The sequence below is a fragment of the Lissotriton helveticus genome, chromosome 6 (genome assembly GCF_964261635.1).
Source record: "Lissotriton helveticus chromosome 6, aLisHel1.1, whole genome shotgun sequence".
Taxonomy (NCBI): domain Eukaryota; kingdom Metazoa; phylum Chordata; class Amphibia; order Caudata; family Salamandridae; genus Lissotriton; species Lissotriton helveticus.
In genome coordinates this window covers 1121130221-1121149312 of record NC_136067.1, presented here as the reverse complement: position 1 = coordinate 1121149312, position 19092 = coordinate 1121130221, and the positions used below count along the sequence as shown (strand labels likewise).

Here is a 19092-nt window from a genome sequence, read left to right as displayed (position 1 = left end):
TCTAAAGTCTTGGGACTCAGCTCCTACCTATATACCACATTTAGGGGCTGGATTACCTGCTTGGTCCCTCCTATGGTTGGGACCAGGGAAGGGGGTGGTTACACCCCTTTCTCTTTGTCCAGTTTCGCGCCAGAGCTGGGGCTGGAGAGCCCCAGCACCGGTTTGAACACCGGACTATGCATGGGACACCTTGTGTGCCCCAGGCAGTGTCTCATTTCATTCAGCCCTCCCTGCCCCAATACACTATGGCCTGTCTGGGGTGGTGCTAGCACCTCCCAAGACAGGAAACCTATTGTCCAAGCCTCCCTCGCTGGAAGGACTCCCAGCAGCAGGAGGTCAGACTTGTGTCTGTGGCAGCAGCATCCATTTTGTGATGCTGAGGCTCTGGTTAACTTTAACTGGGATTAGTAGGAACAACATGTCTTCTCCCTCTAGAAGGGTGGAATGCTACCCCCATTGCCAGAACTGGCGAGGGGGTAGTATTCCAAAGCGTATGACACCTTACACGACATGTTTTGATAAAGCCAAACCAAAGTTAGCATTCAACCGCGAGGATTATAATGCATTTAAGACTATATGGTATGGCTATATCATAGAACAGCTATAAGGACATGGTTCCGAAAGCTGCAGACAGGCTCAGCTCATGCTAGAGCCTCATCTCACATAAAACCAAGCACTCTGCCTTCAGGATTGTTAATGCCTGCCATAGGAGTGACTTATAGGTGCATATGTGTCTATATATAATGGTAGGTATAGGAATACTATACCTAAGCAAGGGGTGATTACACGACCTTGCCCCAGCTGAGTGATCAGCCAGTTGTGTCAGTTTGGATGGCCAGCCAGGGGTGGCATAAGATATGCTGCAGCCCCTGGTAGGCCTTGGGTGCACCTATGCCTTGGGTACCTATAGTACACTGTACAGGGACTCACAAGAGTGACCCAAATCCCAATTGGTGATGTACCTAAAGTACATGGTGTGAATTTAGAGAGAGAACAGATGGGCTGTGGGTCTGATTAGCAGGCCCACAGCCACATTAAAGTCGAAAACCAGTGAAGCAAAAAGCAAAAAAGTGGGGTGACCATAGGAAAGCAGACCCTACTCTCCTACAACTACTATGAGCAGTATTGACTGGGGGGACATGCACCAACTGCACGAGGAAGACCATGCGCTCCCTTGATGGGGTTTTAAGCAATACTCCAGCACAACCCTACACAGGGAAGGGATGTTTGTATGGGAGGGGTTTCGGGTTGAGTTAATAAAAAGATTAAATAGCTTGGGAGATTGTTCATTAAAGGGATACCCCATGTAAACCTCGCTATGTAAAGAATGGCACAAGGAAGGAGATGAGGAAGTAATGCAGCCGTAGCAAACATAATTCATTTGATCCCAGTCTAGCCATACTTCCTAGTTGGGTTTCTAAAGGTTCTATTGCATGCCTGTAGGATCAGAGAACCCATGTCTTCCCCTTTCAGCCATCCCACCATTGTTAAACACACTGGCACAGCGATGAAAAAGCACAGAGGTAGCACATGCTCTAGCATGTACCTGGACTGGACATGGCCGTTTGCAGACAGGTATGTCAACGAGCAGGCATATGGAGGGATTCTAGAGAAATGCACATGGAGGAATGGACACCACTACATGCAGACTTGTGGAGGAATGTGCATAGCCACATGCATGACAACACAGTCATGTTGCATTATTTTAGAGCTTTATGTAATATAAGATTATCCTGAAGCACTGAGGTCGGGGATACAGAAGAGATGCAATCATATACAAGGAGCAATAGATACAACATGCAAGCACATTGAAGAAAGGTGCAGTTTTACTGAAGCATATAGAGAAATACACAGTGAATTGCACCGGTAGGGAACACACTTAAAGAGAAGCTGGCATAGTATCACCACAATATATTAAATGGTTCTGCAACATGAAAATCAATAGGAATACGTTGACAGGCCCAACAAGTAAAAGGGACAGGCACATTCAGAAAGAGGCAGGCATGGAGAGGTTGCCAAATGACTCCATGTCACAAGTGCATACCTTTTCCACCCCATGACTTGTACAAATCATTGATTTTCAGTGTGAAAATCAATTGATTTTAATTCAGCTGAATAAACACTACACTCCTCAGAATTCACTGCTATTGTAAATAAAAGGCTGCTGCCTACAAATGGGTGCCTTTACAACATAAAGTTCATATGGTGACTTTAAATTGGAAAGTTCATTGCTGAGGTTAAACTCCTGGCAGACTCAAACTGAGGCAAGCATATGCTCTAGGAGACACAAGGGCAGGGACGTGCTGTGGCAACTGTAGCTTGCAACACTTGGTACAGGTTTTCTGGATGCCTGCTTTTTTATGTCTGTATTACTGTGCAAAGGGGAGGGAGGAAAGTTAGCAAAATCTTGTTCATTAAAAACTCCATGAGGGTTCAAGTCTTTTCCAGCTGTTTCTCTCTCGTATGCTTCTCTAGACCAAATATCAGTCCTGTGCTGCTCTCGCCCGCGTGTACTGCTCGCTCTCTCATTTGCTTCTCTCCCAAACTCTCCCCTGTGTCACACTCTGCATTGCTCTCTCCTTGTGCTCCTCTCTCTTGCCTTGGCTGCTGTCCCTCGTGTGCTACATTTTCCCTCCTGCCCCCAACAACCCCCTACCCTATCTTTTTTATGCGTTTTACTGATGCTGCACACTGTTAGCAAACTGCATTGGCAAAGCCAATAAGTCCAAAGGGTGAGGCGTTTTGGCTTTGTCAGAGTCAGAGTCTGTGCATGAAAAACAGAGATATATTTTTGTTTCTTGTTTCTGCGAAGCATGCTTGGGTCCATCATGTGTATGCTCATGCACCTGTATGATAATATAAAACATTCATATGAGTCTGATGTGCTTGCCTGTGCCAGAGCGGGAATCAGTTTTTAATTTAAGAAGTAGTGGTTTCCCATCACACTGGCTAATTCCGGCTCTGATTACCTCTCTGGGGCCGTAAGAATCTTTGCCATTGTTTTAGAGAACAAGAGAACAATTCATCATCACAATCATGAGTCTAATTTCAGTCAATAGATAGAGTATGGTATGAGTTAAAGGGTTTTATTAATTAATATTTGAACATTGGAACGTTGGAAGCTCCATTGGCTGGTATAAGCCCGTAGCTGCAACATTCCAATGCTTCTTTTTTTCACAGCTCTGGCTGAGAACAAAAGCTCCAGGGAGCCTGTGGGAATTTCAGTCGCCTCGCGCTCTCTAAAGCCTTTGTTTAATTTGTTAGAGCATTCTGCCCTCTAGTGGCAGAATGTTCTAATAGCCTTATAACCCTTCGGAGCTGGGCTATACCGGCTATTAAAAACCTGATGCGTTGTTAAAGTCCCTCGCCTTTGGCTTGGGCCTTTAATGCTGCAGCGGGCCTTTAATAGTCGGTATAACCCGCTACGGCGGACTATAAGGCTATATTAGAACATTGGAATGTTTGTAGCTCCATTGAAAACAATGGAGTTCTCCGGGCTTATAATAGCTGGTATAAGCCCGGAGCTCCTACATTCCAATGTTTATTTGTTCACAGCTCTGGCTGCGAACAAAGGCTTCAGGGCGCCAGAGGGGATTTCAATCCCCTCGCAGTCCCTGAAGGCTTTGTTTTATTATTATTATTATTATTATTATTAAATTACACTTGTATAGCGCTATCTACCCGGAGGCCTCGTAGCGCTTATGACTGAAACTTACTAGCGCGGACTCAGGGCAGATCAGCATGACTTCGCATACAGGTGTGTTTTCAGAGCTTTCCTGAAGGAAAGATGATTAGTAGTTTCCCGGAGGGGTAAAGGGAGGGTGTTCCAGAGCTTGGCCGCAGTGTGTGAAAAGGAGCGGCCGCCCCAACGGGTTTTCCTAACTCTGAAGGAAGTAGCCAACTGGAGGGAACCAGAGCTGAGGGAACGAGACGGGACATAGGGAGTGACCAAGGACTGTAGAATTGCAGGGCCAGTGTGATGAAAAGCCTTGTGAAAAATACACATCGCCTTGAATTGTACTCTCGCCGCAATAGGGAGCCAGTGAAGTTCCCTTAGGGCATTCCTAGCTGACTGCCAGCGAGGAAGGTTGTAGAGTAGACGGGCCGCACTGTTTTGGGTGACTTGGAGCTTCTGGATAACAAAGGAGGGGGCTCTCATAAAGAGTGCGTTCCCATAGTCCAGGCGCGATAATATAAGGGCCTGGACCAGGATCCTCCTAGCCTGAAATGGAAGCAAGGGGAGCACCTTCCGCAACATCCTCATCAGCCCAAAACAGGTGGCCGCTATCTTTGTGGCTTGTACCGAAAAGTTCAGGGCTGGATCAAACCAAATCCCCAGGCTTTTTATCTGGGGCTTGGGAATGGGGGGCGCGCCCAAACATGGTGGCCAGATGGATGCAAAGACAGAGGGAGAAGAATTACCCAGCAAGATGACATCAGTCTTCTCCCCATTGAGTTTTAAACAGGAAGATTGCATCCATCTGGCGACCGCCTCTAGACAGGGGCCTAAGGTGTGGGACGATCCCTCCGCGTGGTCTAAGGAGACCACCAGTTGGGTATCGTCCGCGTAGGTGACAATACGCACACCGAAGGGTTGGACTATCCTGTCTAGAGGTTCCATGTAGGCATTAAACAGAGTGGGGCTCAGGGAGGAGCCCTGAGGAACCCCACACCTGAGTGGATGTTTAGGGGACACTGCCTCACCCTCAAAAACCTGAAAGAACCGGTCAGCCAGGAAGGATGTCAGCCATTCCAGGGCCGCGCCCGACACGCCCATGTCCGCCAGTCGTTGCAACAGCGTGACATGGTTGACCGTGTCGAACGCGGCACTAAGGTCCAATAGGATGATGGCGACTTTCCCACCCTGATCCAACACTGCTCTTGCTTCCTCCGTGACCGCTAAAAGAGCAGTTTCCGTCCCATGTAGCGGACGAAACCCTGTCTGAGAGGCACGCAGGAGACTATTTGATTCCAGGTAATTAGTCAAGGTGTTATTTACGTGCCTCTCAAGCAGCTTGCTCAGCCAGGGGAGCAAGGAAATAGGACGGTAATTCGCCAAGTTGTTCTGATCAAGATTGGGCTTCTTCAACAACGCCCTCACCATCGCGCACTTCCATGACGGGGGGACGGATTTAGAGGAGATGGAGGTGTTGAGAACGTCCAGTATGATTGGGCGAATCACGTCCATAGCCAGATTGAGGGTTTGTGGAGGTGCTGGATCGTTGGGAGATCCAGAGGTGACTTTAGCAGCCAGTTTATCTAAAGCCGGAAAGTCCAAAAGTGGAATTGTGTCTAGCCCACAAGGGACCGGGGCATCAGAAGTTGAGGAAGTGCAGGGATCCAGATCATTGTTAGCATCCCCAAATGAGGAATATATAGTTTGAATTTTTTGGGAAAAGAAATCGGCCAGGTCATTGCAGCGGTTTTGAGCGCCCTCAATATTAGGGCATTCAACAGGGGGGGAAATAAGGGATTTCACAATTATTATTATTTGTTATTATTTGTTAGACCATTCTGCTCTTTAGTTGCAGAATGTTCTAATAGCCTTATAGCCATTTGTAGCAGGGCTATACCGGCTATTAAAGTCCTGTTGCCTTGATAATGTCCTTCAGCTCGGGCCTTTAACGCTGCAGCTGGCCTGTAATCACCAGTATAGCCACTACGGCGGGCTATAAGGCTATAGTATAGTAGGTAGTCATATTAGACCACAAGAAAAAAACATCAAGTTTAGTCATTAGAATCTTATTAGAAATCAATCAATACGCAATAAATTGAATAAAACGCATTAGGCGCGTTCCATAAGGGAAGAATCCCTGTTCTAAGAATATGGGAGAAACGAGTCAGAACCCATGAAGAGTTCTAGTTTGAGAAAGTGAGAGAAAGCATGAGGCTTCAACATTTATTCAGCTCAATAGTTCAAAATATCAAAGAAGAACTTCCCATAAAGTCGAGTCTCTAAGAAATGTGAAATAGGAGTAATTAGAAAATCGTACTGGTAAGTGAAGTAACCTACTCAAGGAACAGGCATTATTATAGTCTACACATTTCACGAAGCTTTGCAACATGTTGCTCTTCCTTCTTCGGTCAACCAATCAGCATTCCATGCCCTTCTGGTAACAGGATCGCACTGCGTTCTCTCACCAAGAACACAGTAGTCCTCCGACAGCAGTGTTAAGTTGAAGTGGTTATGACTTAGTGTGGGTCAATTTCTCATTCAGGTTCACTTTCCCACATATTTAACCTACACTCCTAACCTTGAAATTATCACATTTCTAAACAATGTTCTATATAGGAGTTTAAATATCAATATAATGAAAAGAAATCATTTCAGCATCTCCTCCATCATAGGAAAGAAAATACATGTTAATTGAAATGATCAAGATCAAGTTTAAATGCAGATTCTAAATGTTTGAACTCTACATGTCCCATTAAATTACAAAAACGAATTAATTGTTAACAGTGAGCTTTGGTTAAGTAGAATCATAGTTATATCTGCATTCTTAAGTCATGTCAGCGCCTAGGTCAAGAAATAAATATTTCATGCGTGTTTAAGTATTCTAAACAAATCAACGTTTCAAACAGTGCTACTTCGGTGATTTGAGGCTTACTTAGAACATGCAACTATGATGGCTTTATTAATTGTTTCGCATTTTTAAATACACTTTATTTTCATTAAAGCTTGCACGTTAATACTGCACATTCATTTTATTTTTTTTATTAAGAACTCTCCCTTGTGTTTTGATATGTTAGGTGTATATTTTAATGCTAGTGGCTGTGGGCCAGGCAGCAGAATAATTGTTGAGAGTTCAGGCCCTGAGTGTGTAATAGTTAGAAGGGATAGTGTACAGGCTATCGACCTCACGAGTAGAATCTGTCCATGATGCCAGGTACTTCACTTTCCTTCCAATTTTCAAATAGTTTTCCCGGGTTTTTTCTCACCAGAGAGTCCGCCATCTATATTGAGAAGTCCCCTAAAAAAATGCTGAAGGGGGCTATGGGTTGTTGGTTATTTTGGAGAGTTGTCTTTTATGGGCTTAAAAAAGGCTAAAATGTGTCTCTTTGTTCCTGATGTGGAAAAACTGGATACAATCTAACGGGTTTTTCTGCTATTTTCAAAAGCGTTTGTTTCCTAACGCGTACAAAGGCACATCAGCAGACATTGCTATGCAAATGTTCCCGGAGTAATGGTGATGTTTCCTCGCCTTTTTAGTCTACACAAATCTGTAAAATTAAATCGTTTTTCTTAACACATCTTTCATAATCCCAGTCGTGTCTGTGTGCCTCAAGATTCCTATCTTCTCTCTATGTGCCAAAGCTCTCCCCCACGCTCCTTGCAATTGTGAATGGGCAGCGGACCCATAACATAAACAGACTGCCTTTTGTGTGAGTGACTGGTGTGTTTACTTGTGCGTGTGCCAGCTGTTCCGCTGTTCTCTGCGTTCACCCTCTTGCAGCGTTCTCAGCATCATCACATGACCTTATTACTGTGGCACTCGCCGTCTGGGGAAATTTCAGCGTTGTTGAGAGCTGCCTCGCAGGCTGCATGTTTTTTTCCCCCATTTGTCGTGACAGAGAGTAGGATGAAGAGTTTCCCTCTCGTGCCATGGGATTAAATGGTTAAATATCAAGGAGACAGACGGTTGGTTGGCCGTTCTGTCAGGGTGCTGTGTGCAAGCTCTTTCCGGTTTCCGTGCAGAGGCTCGGCCGAGCCCCGAGCTGAATGCTGGCCGGCCTTTTGTCTGTCACGGCCCAAACATCCTGCTTTTCAGCGGCTGCTGATGTAGGCTGAGAGCCGCCATCTCATTGGCTGCTCTCTGAGAAAGGGCATCCGCACGGGCTGCCTGGGTGGAGGATGAATTGCTGCTGTATTTCTGAGCCTTTCCACATCTGACTAAAAATGTTTTCCCAGGATTTGGCCCAGAAGATCAAGGGTTACCAGGAGCAGATCGCCTCTCTGAACTCCAAGTGCAAGACCCTGACCATGAAGGCTAAACACGCCACCATGCTACTGACCGTCACGGAAGTGGAGGGCATGGAGGAGCTGGACCCGGAGCTGCTGCCTGCCCCCTCGACACACCCCTCCGTTGTTATGGTAAGGGCTGTTTCCTGCTCAGTTACTTTGGGCTGCCTTTCTTTTCCGTAGCCCGAAGCCACTCGGTGCTACTGACAAGTGTGCCTGGCTTAGGGGGGAGGACATAACATCACTAATGTCTGTGGGTGTGTGTTTCTTTATTTCTTCATTAATCTTAGTGGCAGGCGTTTGCTTCTGGGTGGGGTAGTCATCACTCTCCCATGACCGCTCCCCACCCCCCCGTAACCTTGCGTGACATCTCTTTTGCCTTGTATTCTACAAATGCTTTCAAGTGATGCTCTGCAAACACTATACGACCGCTCTCAATTATGAGTGTGTGCTTAAGCTTTAAAAATATACGTTTCTCCCACTTCTGCTGTCTTTAGAATCCAGCCTCCTCGCTGCGCTCAGCATTTGAAAGAGCAAGCACAATTTCCCCATCGCCAGTAACTTGTGGGGCTTATTTACAGACCCCTTGCGCCCCCGGTGCGTCACTTTTAATAGTGGAAAAAGTGACCGACCGGCGGCCAAAGGGGCTTGTATATAAGCCTCTCTGTTTTTTGTTGCATCATGTTGACACTGCGTATAAATCCCCCCATTTTATAAAATCCCAGTTGTTGCATGATGTGCTAAAAACCAGGGGGGGGGGGGGCATATTTATAGAGAATTGGCGTAGTTCAGCGCCGCAAGTCATTTTGCTGGGCTGCCCTACGCCGACAGAAATGCACCAGATTGACAGGATATGGTGCATTCCTGTCCTTTCAGCCAGTTCCGGTGCAAAAATTGCAGCCCAGTGCCAACGCAGGCACCCATGCACCATGGTGCAAGAGTGTTTGTGTTGTCTGCATGATTGTTTCTGTGCAGAAGGGGCACCTTTCTGCTCAAAAAACAACAGAAGAGTCATTTTCAACGTTCTATGGACCTGGCGGAGCGAGGAGAGGCGGTCAGTGCTTGTGTATCGCCCGCGCTGAACCCTACGTGCACCCTCTGCAAAGCGCGCTCATTAGGAAAGCTTTACTTAAACTTTTAATCATTTTTAATTCAGCCCCCATATCCCCCCTACCTGCAAACTTTGCACATTGTTTGGGACTTTGCCCTTAGCCCTGGTCCACCGCGGCAGGAGCCGTTTGTTGTGGAGGGTGGGGACAAAATCTCCCTACTCTCAGCTGACTTGGATTAGGGCGGGAAGTTGTGGAATTCACTTCCCTGCTCCTCCTCTTAACCCATGGGCCAGCGGACGCGCCTCTGGCCCGCCGAAGATGCGCCAAAGGCAAGCCCGTCTTCGCACGTCCCTGTCCAGCCAGCGTCCAGTGCCAGCCATGCTGCCCGTTTGCAGCCGGTCCCTAGACTCACACTGACAAGGGATCAAATCTTGGTTCATAGATACAAATGCTGTCCCAACCCCATATGCGTAAACCCTTGCACATTAACTTAAAACACGGTTGGGTTGCTCCCCCAGTGTAAACACTGTATTTTCCATCTCAATGAGGAACTAGGCAATAGGTGCAAGTCCTTGGATAAGAGTTGCAAAGCTAACACATGCATTAGAGCCTGCCTGATAAACTGCAGGTCTCTCCCCAGGCATGCCGATGATATCTGGTTACTATTAGTAACCAATACCTGGGATATTGTGTTTACAACAGAAGCATGGCTAAGAGAAAGCACCACACCAGATGTCTATCTAGCCATTCCTGAAGATTATAAAATAATCACAGAAAATAGAGCGGGCAACAGGCTTGCTGGTGGACTAGCCATTATCATAAAAAAGGACTGGGAAATATCACACAAAAGGGTTGACACCACTGATATTATGGAAGCAATGTCCTTTAATGTTACTATCAACCCCACGTTAATCATTTCAGGAATGTTGATCTACAAACCACCTGATGCCAAATCCATCGAGTTATGGAATATCTTTGATTTGATTGCCCACCATTCTTTGAAATACACTAACTACTTGGTCCTAGGAGATTTCAACGTCCATATACACGATCCCCAATGCCCGCTAGCATTCCAACTAGTTGATACCCTTTAAGGTCTAAATCTTAAGCAACTGATCTCTACACCTGCACACATAGCAGGTCATATATTAGACCTCATTTTTACTAATATCTCCACCTTAACGGCAGAGAATCCCATCCCTCTTACATGGTCAGATCATTACCTAATACCATTCAACCTAACCTTCACCACTAATACTGGCCACACGGAGAACATCCTCGAAGCCCGAAGAAACTGGCGGAAAGTCACCCCTGAAAATATGACATGCCTCCCTGCCATAATGTGAGGCAACGCAGTGATGTCCCCTGTGTGGCCTTACACCACATCTAACAAGGCCATGAAAAGCCACACAGGGTGGCTGTGCGTGGCCTTGTAGATATTGGCCTGCGCTGTGTGCCTACGGAGCGTCAAAAAAAGTACCTTGTAAATATGCCCCTGGACGTGGCAGGAGGACATTGTATGGTGATCACCGTTTTTTAGTAAACATGAAACATGAAGGAAAATGTAACTTTGAGACCTCTGTATATAGCAGTGGTCCTCCGCTGGTGGGAGTTGGAATCTAGTAAATTATGGTCTGCTAAATGAAACCAACACAGTCAGAGTCGCACGACCACAGCAGGTGACCTTTCACCCAGTGGGTAAAAGCCACAGGGAAACAATGCACTTCCAAAGCTTATCTGATAAAGACGTGGGTTCATATGAGTGTGCTTTTTTGACCCACGAAGACTCCTGCTTCATTCTGATGGCATTTTAACCTCTCGATGATCGCATTTCTTTATGTCCCGTTACAAACGGTTTCTACTTGATCAAGTTCCTATTTAAACGGACATTTTGACATTTATTGATTTACTACGAACATCTCAGTCGATTCCAGTTGAATCTTGGCATTGCTGGTCAACTCTGTTATTTTATTTTATTTCATTTGTTTGTTTCATTCAGTCAATACACTTGTCCTTGTTTTTTCCACCGAGCATATGCAGTACAATGTCCACAAACCCGCATGTCACAGCTGGGTCCAGTAGGAGCTGTTTGTGGCTGGCCAACTGGAATGTGTATTAGGTATCTCGTGGGGTCCCAGGAACACCAATTCCATGCCCGCTTATCATTATTTGAAGACAGAAATGAGCATTGAGCTCTCCAAAAAAGTTAGACGGCTTGGTACTGCACAAAGTGGTGATCTATACGCCTCTTCGTACTGCACCACTCACAGGCTTGCACTCAATCTGTTTGCATTGTGTTCTTTTGTTAAAATGTGACTGTTGGAAATGCTTAGAATTACCGTGCAGCAACAAGGACTACTATTTTATAACTCTTGTCTTACATACTACTCGAGGCCATATTTCAGGTTATTTAATTTCAGAATAAAACCAGGCACGAGATCGTTAACGTGAGACCTCTCTGTCTTGTCTTCTGCATGTGTTTTGTTTGCCTGAAGGGTTGCTGTCTGGCTGCAGCTAGGATGGGCAGACATCTGCGTCTGCAGGAGATTCGAAGACAAGCAGAATAGTTCTTTCAAGAGGAACAGGGAAGTCAAGTACTTCTACCTTTAATGAACTAACAAAACGATGTTTTACTGAGGTGCGGTATTGCTTATACTTCCAAAGAGCAAAATACCCTTCTTCATACATTTTACTGACAGTGAAGAAGTTTGCAAAACCCGCCACGTCCATGCAGGGCCACCATCCAGTATTTCTAAGTATACCTCCAACAGAATGTGTAATTATATATGTTTGCTGTGTTCGCCTAGTGAAATTTGTCACTTAAGTGTTTTGCCTGTTCTTCTTCCTGTGCCTCGGGGTGTCGTCGTTTCCTGTGGCAGATGACTGCGGGTCGCTGTCACACGCTTCTGTCACCTGTCACTGAGGAGTCTGGGGAGGAGGGGACGAACAGTGAGATCTCCTCTCCACCTGCCTGTCGCTCTCCTTCACCTGTGGCTAATACAGACGCTTCTGTCAACCAGGTACCTCTCACTTGGCTCTCATTTCGCAAAAGAGTCTGGATATTTGCAGAGCCCAATTCTCCTTTGTGTGCATTCCCTGTTATCACACCCACGCGTGATTTGTCCTAGTAAATGACATACTTGCTATTTGTGTTTTCTCCATCATATATTGCTACAAAGGAGGAATTGTATTTGTTTTTCATTTACCTTGAAGCGGTCTAATCTCCCTGCAAATAAATAGTATTTACTCAATAAGGCCTCCAATACCTTAGTGACTGACAGTCTGCAAAAAGTGATTTCTTAATAATCATATTCGCATTGAATGCACGCATCGGGTATTTGGGCACTGCCTCCAGACATTATGTTCTGTGCTATTTTTGTTGTAGCAAGTTCATAGTTTTGTGTTTCTGTGCATAATTCTGTGTTAGATAGTTACCCCATCGACGCTGCAACTCCCAGATGACTGAATGGCCCATTTCTTGTTTGTGTACCTTGATTTGTTTCAAAGAAATTGATCGGGTGCTACACCTCTTTGGCCAGTTTAACCTGACTAATGGTGTAGCAGACATATTTCCTAGTATGGGACCAATGATGCCCAAATTATTTTTAAACTTCCTTGATTTCTGTCACATCTGAAATCTTTATCATAGCTCAAATTTGCTACGGGCACACAGCTTCAGTGCAAATGCCTTACTACGTGATTAGGCAAAGGAGATAAACAAAGGGTATCATAACAGATTATCAAGTACTAAACGTTGCGTTACATAAATAATGTAGCTAAAACAAAATATGGACGATCTCAATATCGATGAGGTAAGTATACATGAGGTAGGTAACAACAGGTTTACTATACTCAACTCCACATGTGTCTACCTGAACAATGCTTACATCTTTATGGTACGTAGATGTGGAGTTAGGAATGGTAAATATCTCTCTTTCTCTCTCCCTCTCTCCCCCTCTCTCGATATATGTGTGTATATATATATATATATATATATATATATATATATATATATATATATATATATATATATATATATATATAATATAATGAAAAAACAAAGGTTAAAGCTTCGCTATACCGAACTTTAACTACACAAACATTTAAAAAGTTCTAAAGTTATAGTTATACCTTAAATTTATTGATTATGCACCACCTTCAGATTCCTGTAAATGTATGTATACAAACCAAACTTAAACTACACAATTATTAGAAAACTTCTCGATGCTCTGCCTTCAAATTACTATGACACGTTGTTGGAAAACGAGGCAGCATCTGTGAGGCCTGCACAAATAACATGACTACATTTGTCCTTCACTGAGAACCAAACACCCAATTGTAGCGCCTGACTATCAGAGGGTAGCGTTGCAGAGCAGTCTGAGGCTTACTCAAGGGAGGTGGTGTGGGCTAGTAATCGCCATTATGGGTGTGCAGAAATAACACTCAATAATTGATTGTCCAGTCTGTACTTTGCTTTATAAAAGTAAGAGTACATTTATTAAACACACACACTACTCAATACTATGCACACATTTACAAATATACATAAGCTGTTGGAATTACTTTGTGACATTGCATAACATCACCACCCCTCCGCAGGGGGGTGGGGTCTAGTACCACCACTCCCATGTATGCACTTCATCTTGCCCCTTAATGCAGTTAGTTGAACATAACCTGGAGCGAGGGCCTTGTGCACTAGCATCATCCCAGTGGCGCCCACCCCATTACCTCAACAAGCATTTAAAATAGGCACACCTGCCCTGTTGACACATAACCCTGACCAAGCATTTCCTAGCATCCATGAAGTATATACCTCTACCTCTTAAGGGCTAACAGTCTGGGTTCTTCCCCTAAGTGCAGCAGCAAGAATACATGTTTAAGCATCACTTTAGAATGACAGTACTCATCACATTTGTGGATCACTAGAATGCATTGCAATTACAGCCCCATAAGGCATCACAGATGAAATCACAGGATTACGCATATACAGCCAGGCATCCTAGCAGGACTGTCTGGCAACATAACCCCACTTTGCTTATGACATACCCTTACACAGGTACTTCACATTACACATGTGACTTTCAGTCCCTCAAAAAGAAATAAAGTTAGTAAATGCAGTTCTGGTGCAATTACACCTCTTCACCTCCAGGGGATGCCCTTCTCCAGACATCCCCAGCTCAGTCCTTCATCACTTGGTGCACTTCTCAATACACCCGAGCTGTAGAACAAAAGTTCCAGCCCAGGAGGTGTTAAAATGCTGGCTGAGCCCTTGAGGCATTATTCTTTTCAAGTCCCCATGAGACTTAGGGAGGGACCTTTCTTCTTCGTGCTGGGGAAGGCCATGTTCCTTCTGAGCTCCCCCTCCACCTCTCCAGCAAATGGGGGTGGCCCCTCTCCTCTGGGGACCACCAAACGCCCGAAACAGGAAATTTCCCCATGCCTTGCAAGGCATTATGGGGCGCTCCGTGTTCCTTGCCGTGAATATTTGTGTAGCGGCTCCCCCGCTGCGTAGGGGAGAGCCGCGATTGTGCCGCCGGCAGCTTTGCCGCCTCTTCCTCCATGGATGGGGGGGCGGGACCAGGACCCCAAGGGGACGTCGCGCAGCTCGGGGAGCCCACCCCCGGCTGTTCCTGCTGCAGTGAGTTTTCTGGGCGGCCCAGGGAGCCCACCTCCGGCCGCTCTTCATCTCTCTGGGGCCCGGTTCCACCCGGACCCCCGCATTGCCATGTGGTTGGATGGCAGCCCAGGAAGCCCACACCGGCTGCCCCCACCGGCTTCCCGCCTGGCCAGCACCCCTGCGTCCTGCCGCGGGATACGGCCCTTCCTTTCTGGTCTGCAAGCTCTGGCGGTCAGACCTGCCGGTTACTGCTGTTCGGGCGGGGCCGCGGAGGAGTGAGATGACACTCCCCCTTCCTCCTTCCAGCACTCGGGGCCTGGAGATGGGGTCACGGGCCCGAACCAGTTTCTCGGGGAGCGTGCCGGTGCTCCCTAACTTGCCTCTTCTGCGGTGGCCAGGGTGGGCTCCTGGCACCTCACGACCACCACTTCCTCTTCTTCGGGGCCCGGGGATGGGGTCCTGGACCCCTGGGCCTCAGTTCACGGAGAGCACAATGGCGTTCCCCGACTTCTCTTGCTTCAGGGTCCTGGGACCCTTGGGCACATTTTCATGGGGAGCGCGACGGCGCTCTCCGACTTTCATCTTCGCGGGGGGATGCAACGGCGCTTCCCCACCTCCGTCTTCCTCACACGGGGCCCGGAGTTGAGATCCCAGGCCCCTCCCCCTGCAATTCTTCACGGCTTAATTTTCAGCGAGGGCGAGCTCCTGGCACACCGCGGGGGCACCATCACGGGAAGCGCGATGGCGCTCCCCGAATTATCTTCTCTTGGGGGCAGTCCCCGGGACCAGACCCACCCCGGGGGCATTTTCTGGACCGGCGGCAGAGCCCCATGTGATTCGTCGGCGGTAGGAAAAGGGTCATAGGTCGCCTACCTTCCGGGGGGCTTATATCAGCCCCCAGGGGTCCGATCGTTGTGATCTTGGCCTCTTCTTGCTCCTGGTGTCGCTCCCCAGCCACTGGGAACACTCTCCTTCGCCCTCTTGGTCTCAAAGAGGGGGCATTCAGCAGGGAGCTGTCTTCACTGGCTCCCTGTTCCAGCCTGTGACCTGGCTCTCTTCCTGGGCTTCTCTTCTCCTTGCGCAGAGGCCCCTGCTTCTGCGCACTGGTCCTGGCCTCTTCTCCTGGCTCTGTTCACAATCCTGGGACAGTCATGGGGGTTCCTCCTTCCAACTGCCCATTGCGCCAGGCTCCAGCACCCTCTGCCTCAGCAGACCACACCCCAGAGAGAGCTTCTCTTCCTGTGCAAACACTTTTTTAAGTTTGCCGAGGGGGCTGGCAGGAAGTCTCTGTTTGTCCTATCAAACAACAACACATCACTTCACTGCCCCTGCTCCCTCCTTCCTGCCCAGGCCTCTGGGTTGGTTCAAGATGGCTTCGTCCAGGTTCTCCTGCCATATGGTCTCTGAAAACCCCTTACCTCGTGCTGCCTTCTCCCTTGTGCAGTCTGGTGCATGGCACCTAGTGACAGCTGCTGACGGATGAGCCTGTAGCTCCACCCATCTTCTCTTCTTTGGAGAGGAGGCCTTGGCTCTGGGAGGGATGGTCATTAATCCAGCCTGCCAGGTTAATCCCCAGACAGGCCCTGATTATGAGCTGAGTCAGAGCAATATAACAGTTCTGGATGACCCAAAAGCAGTACAGATATGACTTTGGACTCTGCAGAATACTTCTTCTCACACAAGTTACAGTGGACTTTAGTGCGTGTCTGGAATTTGTAGGCCTTAGGAAAGTAAATCCAGCCCATGGGCTCCCCATCCTCATAAGAGAATAATGAAGTGAAAACTGTAAAACACACAGACTTTCCCTTGCATGTTTCTTCCCACTGTATAAAGCCTATTCCATGTCACCACCCAATTCTGCATAAGTCCTGCCACACCATTCACTTTGTAGTTGCTCCTGGGCTGCGCACGCTAGGAATCTCCCCTGTGCAGCTCGTACACATGTGCATACGCATGTACACATGTGTCTGCATGTAACCAGCCCAGTGCCCCTTACTCCAGCTGCAGCGCAGCGGCCTTGTCAAGCTAGGGGGACACCAGTAAAATCCACATGTAGTCTTTTTCAACATGAGTTCACTGTGGATGAGTCCCAATTTATGAGGCTCACCCACAGTAAAAGCTCAACAAATAGGTGCTCAAAAAGCGAAAAATATGGGCGGCACAGAGTGGCAGAACCACCTTCTAACACTTGTGCACCTCCATAAACAGTGTTGTCAATTTGCTAGCCACACTACATTAACTATAACTTGCGTCTTTATGATGCACTGCTTATACCCTTTCATATTATATCACGTATACCATGGGTAATTATAGCATTCATAACATCACCTATGACATTTCAAATTACATCATTTGTGAGAACACTGCACGTTAGAGTGGCAAGTTATAGCTAATGTACTGTGGCTAGTACTTTGACAACGCTGTATATGGAATAGCCTGAGTTATAATAATCTAAGGTGTAACTATAACTTTAGAATTTCTAATGTTTGTGTAGGTTAAGTTTGGTTTCTATAGAAAGAATGTACAACGTTTTCCTAAGATGTAACCTTTGTTTTTTTCACTGAATATCAGTGGTTTTTAGTTTTTTGATTAAAAATTGTTTAAAATCATAGACTGGAGTGTTGTGGAATTTCTTTGAGTGCAGTGGAAATGACTATCGTAGAGGGCAGTGCCATGCAGTGGAGTGGCGTACATTAGAGTATCATAGAGTGGAGTGGTGTAGAGTACAGTGGAGGAGACTGTTGTAGAGTGCAGTGCCGTACAGTGGAGTAGCGTACACTAGAGTAGTGTAGAGTAGAGTGCCATAGAGTGGAGTGCCATAGAGTGGAATACCGTAGAATGGGGTAGCTTAGAGTTAAATGGGGTAGAGTGGAATAGTGTAGAGTAGTGTAGACTGGACTGGCTTAGAGTAGAATAGCATACAATGAACTGGCATAGAGTAGAGTGGCATTGATTGGAGTGGCTTGAGTGGAATAGCATGGAGTGGGGTGGTGTGGCTTGAGTGGAGTGTCGTAGAGTGAAATTGTGGTGTACAGTTGAGTGGCTTACAGTGACGTGTAATGGCGCACAGTAGTGTAACTTAGAGTAGAGTGACGTAGAGTCGAATAGCATAGTGGGGTGGTTTAGAGTGGAATAGCGTGGAGTGGGGTGGTGTAGAGTGGAATCGCATAGAGTTCAGTGACCTAGAGTGGAGTGGAGTAGAGTGGAATGGCTTACAATGGAATAGTGTAGGGTGGAGTCACATAAAGTTTAGTGACGTAGAGTGGAGTGGCGTATAGTGGACTGGCTTGGAGTGGGATAGCATGGAGTGACGTATAGTACAGTGGTGTAGGCTGGAGTGGTCTAGAGTCAAGTGGCATAGAGTGAAGTTGTGTTCCGTGTAGTGGTGTAGAGTGGAGAGGGGTACAGTGGAATAGCATAGAGTGGTGTGGCGTGGTATAGAGTGAAGTTGTGTAGAGTGGAATAACGTATAGTGGAGTAGCATACAGTCAAGTGGCATAAGTCAAATAGTGTTGAGTGTAGGTGGCGTAGAGTAGAGTGGTGTAAAATTGAGTGGTATATTGTTATTGTTATTGTTAAATTGGATTTGTATCGCGCCAATCACCTACAGGTCTCTAGGCACTCGGAAATCGATGGAATTCATACAATAACTATGTGTCCCACAAGAAGGTAATACAGCAGCCAGCCTATATTGTAACCAAAGCCCTCCCAAACAATAATGTCTTTAGACACTTTCTGAATCGCAGGAGATTCACCTCCCTGCGCAGTTCCTCAGGCAGCTTATTCCATAATTGGGGAACCAACACAGAGAATGTTCTCCCTCCCGTGGTTACCAGCTTAAACCGAGGGCAGGTCAGCAGCTGAGAGTCAGAAGATCTAAGATTTCTTTTTGGACAATACACTTCCAGCCGGTCTCTGATATATGCAGGAGCACGGCCATAAATTGCCTTATGGGCCGTGCAAAGACTCTTGAACTCTACCCTCTCCTTTATAGGGAGCCAATGTAGGCTCCGTAACAGAGGAGAGGCTCTAGTCCTTCTGGGGAGTCTAAAGATCAAACGCGCCGCGTCATTCATCACGACCTGTAATCTGTTCATGAGGTTTTTAGGGAGGCCTAAATAAAGGACATTCCCATAGTCTATTCTTAACATGATTGTTGCTGCCACAACTGTTCGCAACATAGACTGGGAGAGAACGGGTACTAGTTTACATAGCTGCCTGATAATGTTCGTACAGCTCCCAACAACGGCAGAAATTTGGCTGCTCATTGACAGGTCGCAGTCCAGCTTAATCCCCAAACTCTTTACATTTGCCTTTGGATTCGGAGTTGGGCCTAACTCCTGTGGCCAGTAGAGATCGCTCCAAGGTGAGGTGGCTGATGGAATTACCAAGATCTCAGTCTTATCTGGATTGATCTTTAGCAGATTTCTCGTCATCCAGCCGACCGTGTACCTCAGGATATT

The 19092-nt window shown here is 46.7% G+C and overlaps 1 protein-coding gene across 1 annotated transcript in view; it reads left to right on the top strand.

The window, feature by feature from the left end:
* The window catches only part of SYNE1 (spectrin repeat containing nuclear envelope protein 1), a 2361447-nt gene that overhangs the window by 1557641 nt on the left and 784714 nt on the right, over nt 1-19092 (top strand). Inside the window, exons 90-91 of the mRNA XM_078648775.1 lie at nt 7910-8092; nt 11892-12032. Of these exons, the coding sequence (XP_078504901.1) occupies nt 7910-8092; nt 11892-12032 (324 nt within the window). The remainder of the gene's footprint in view (nt 1-7909; nt 8093-11891; nt 12033-19092) is intronic.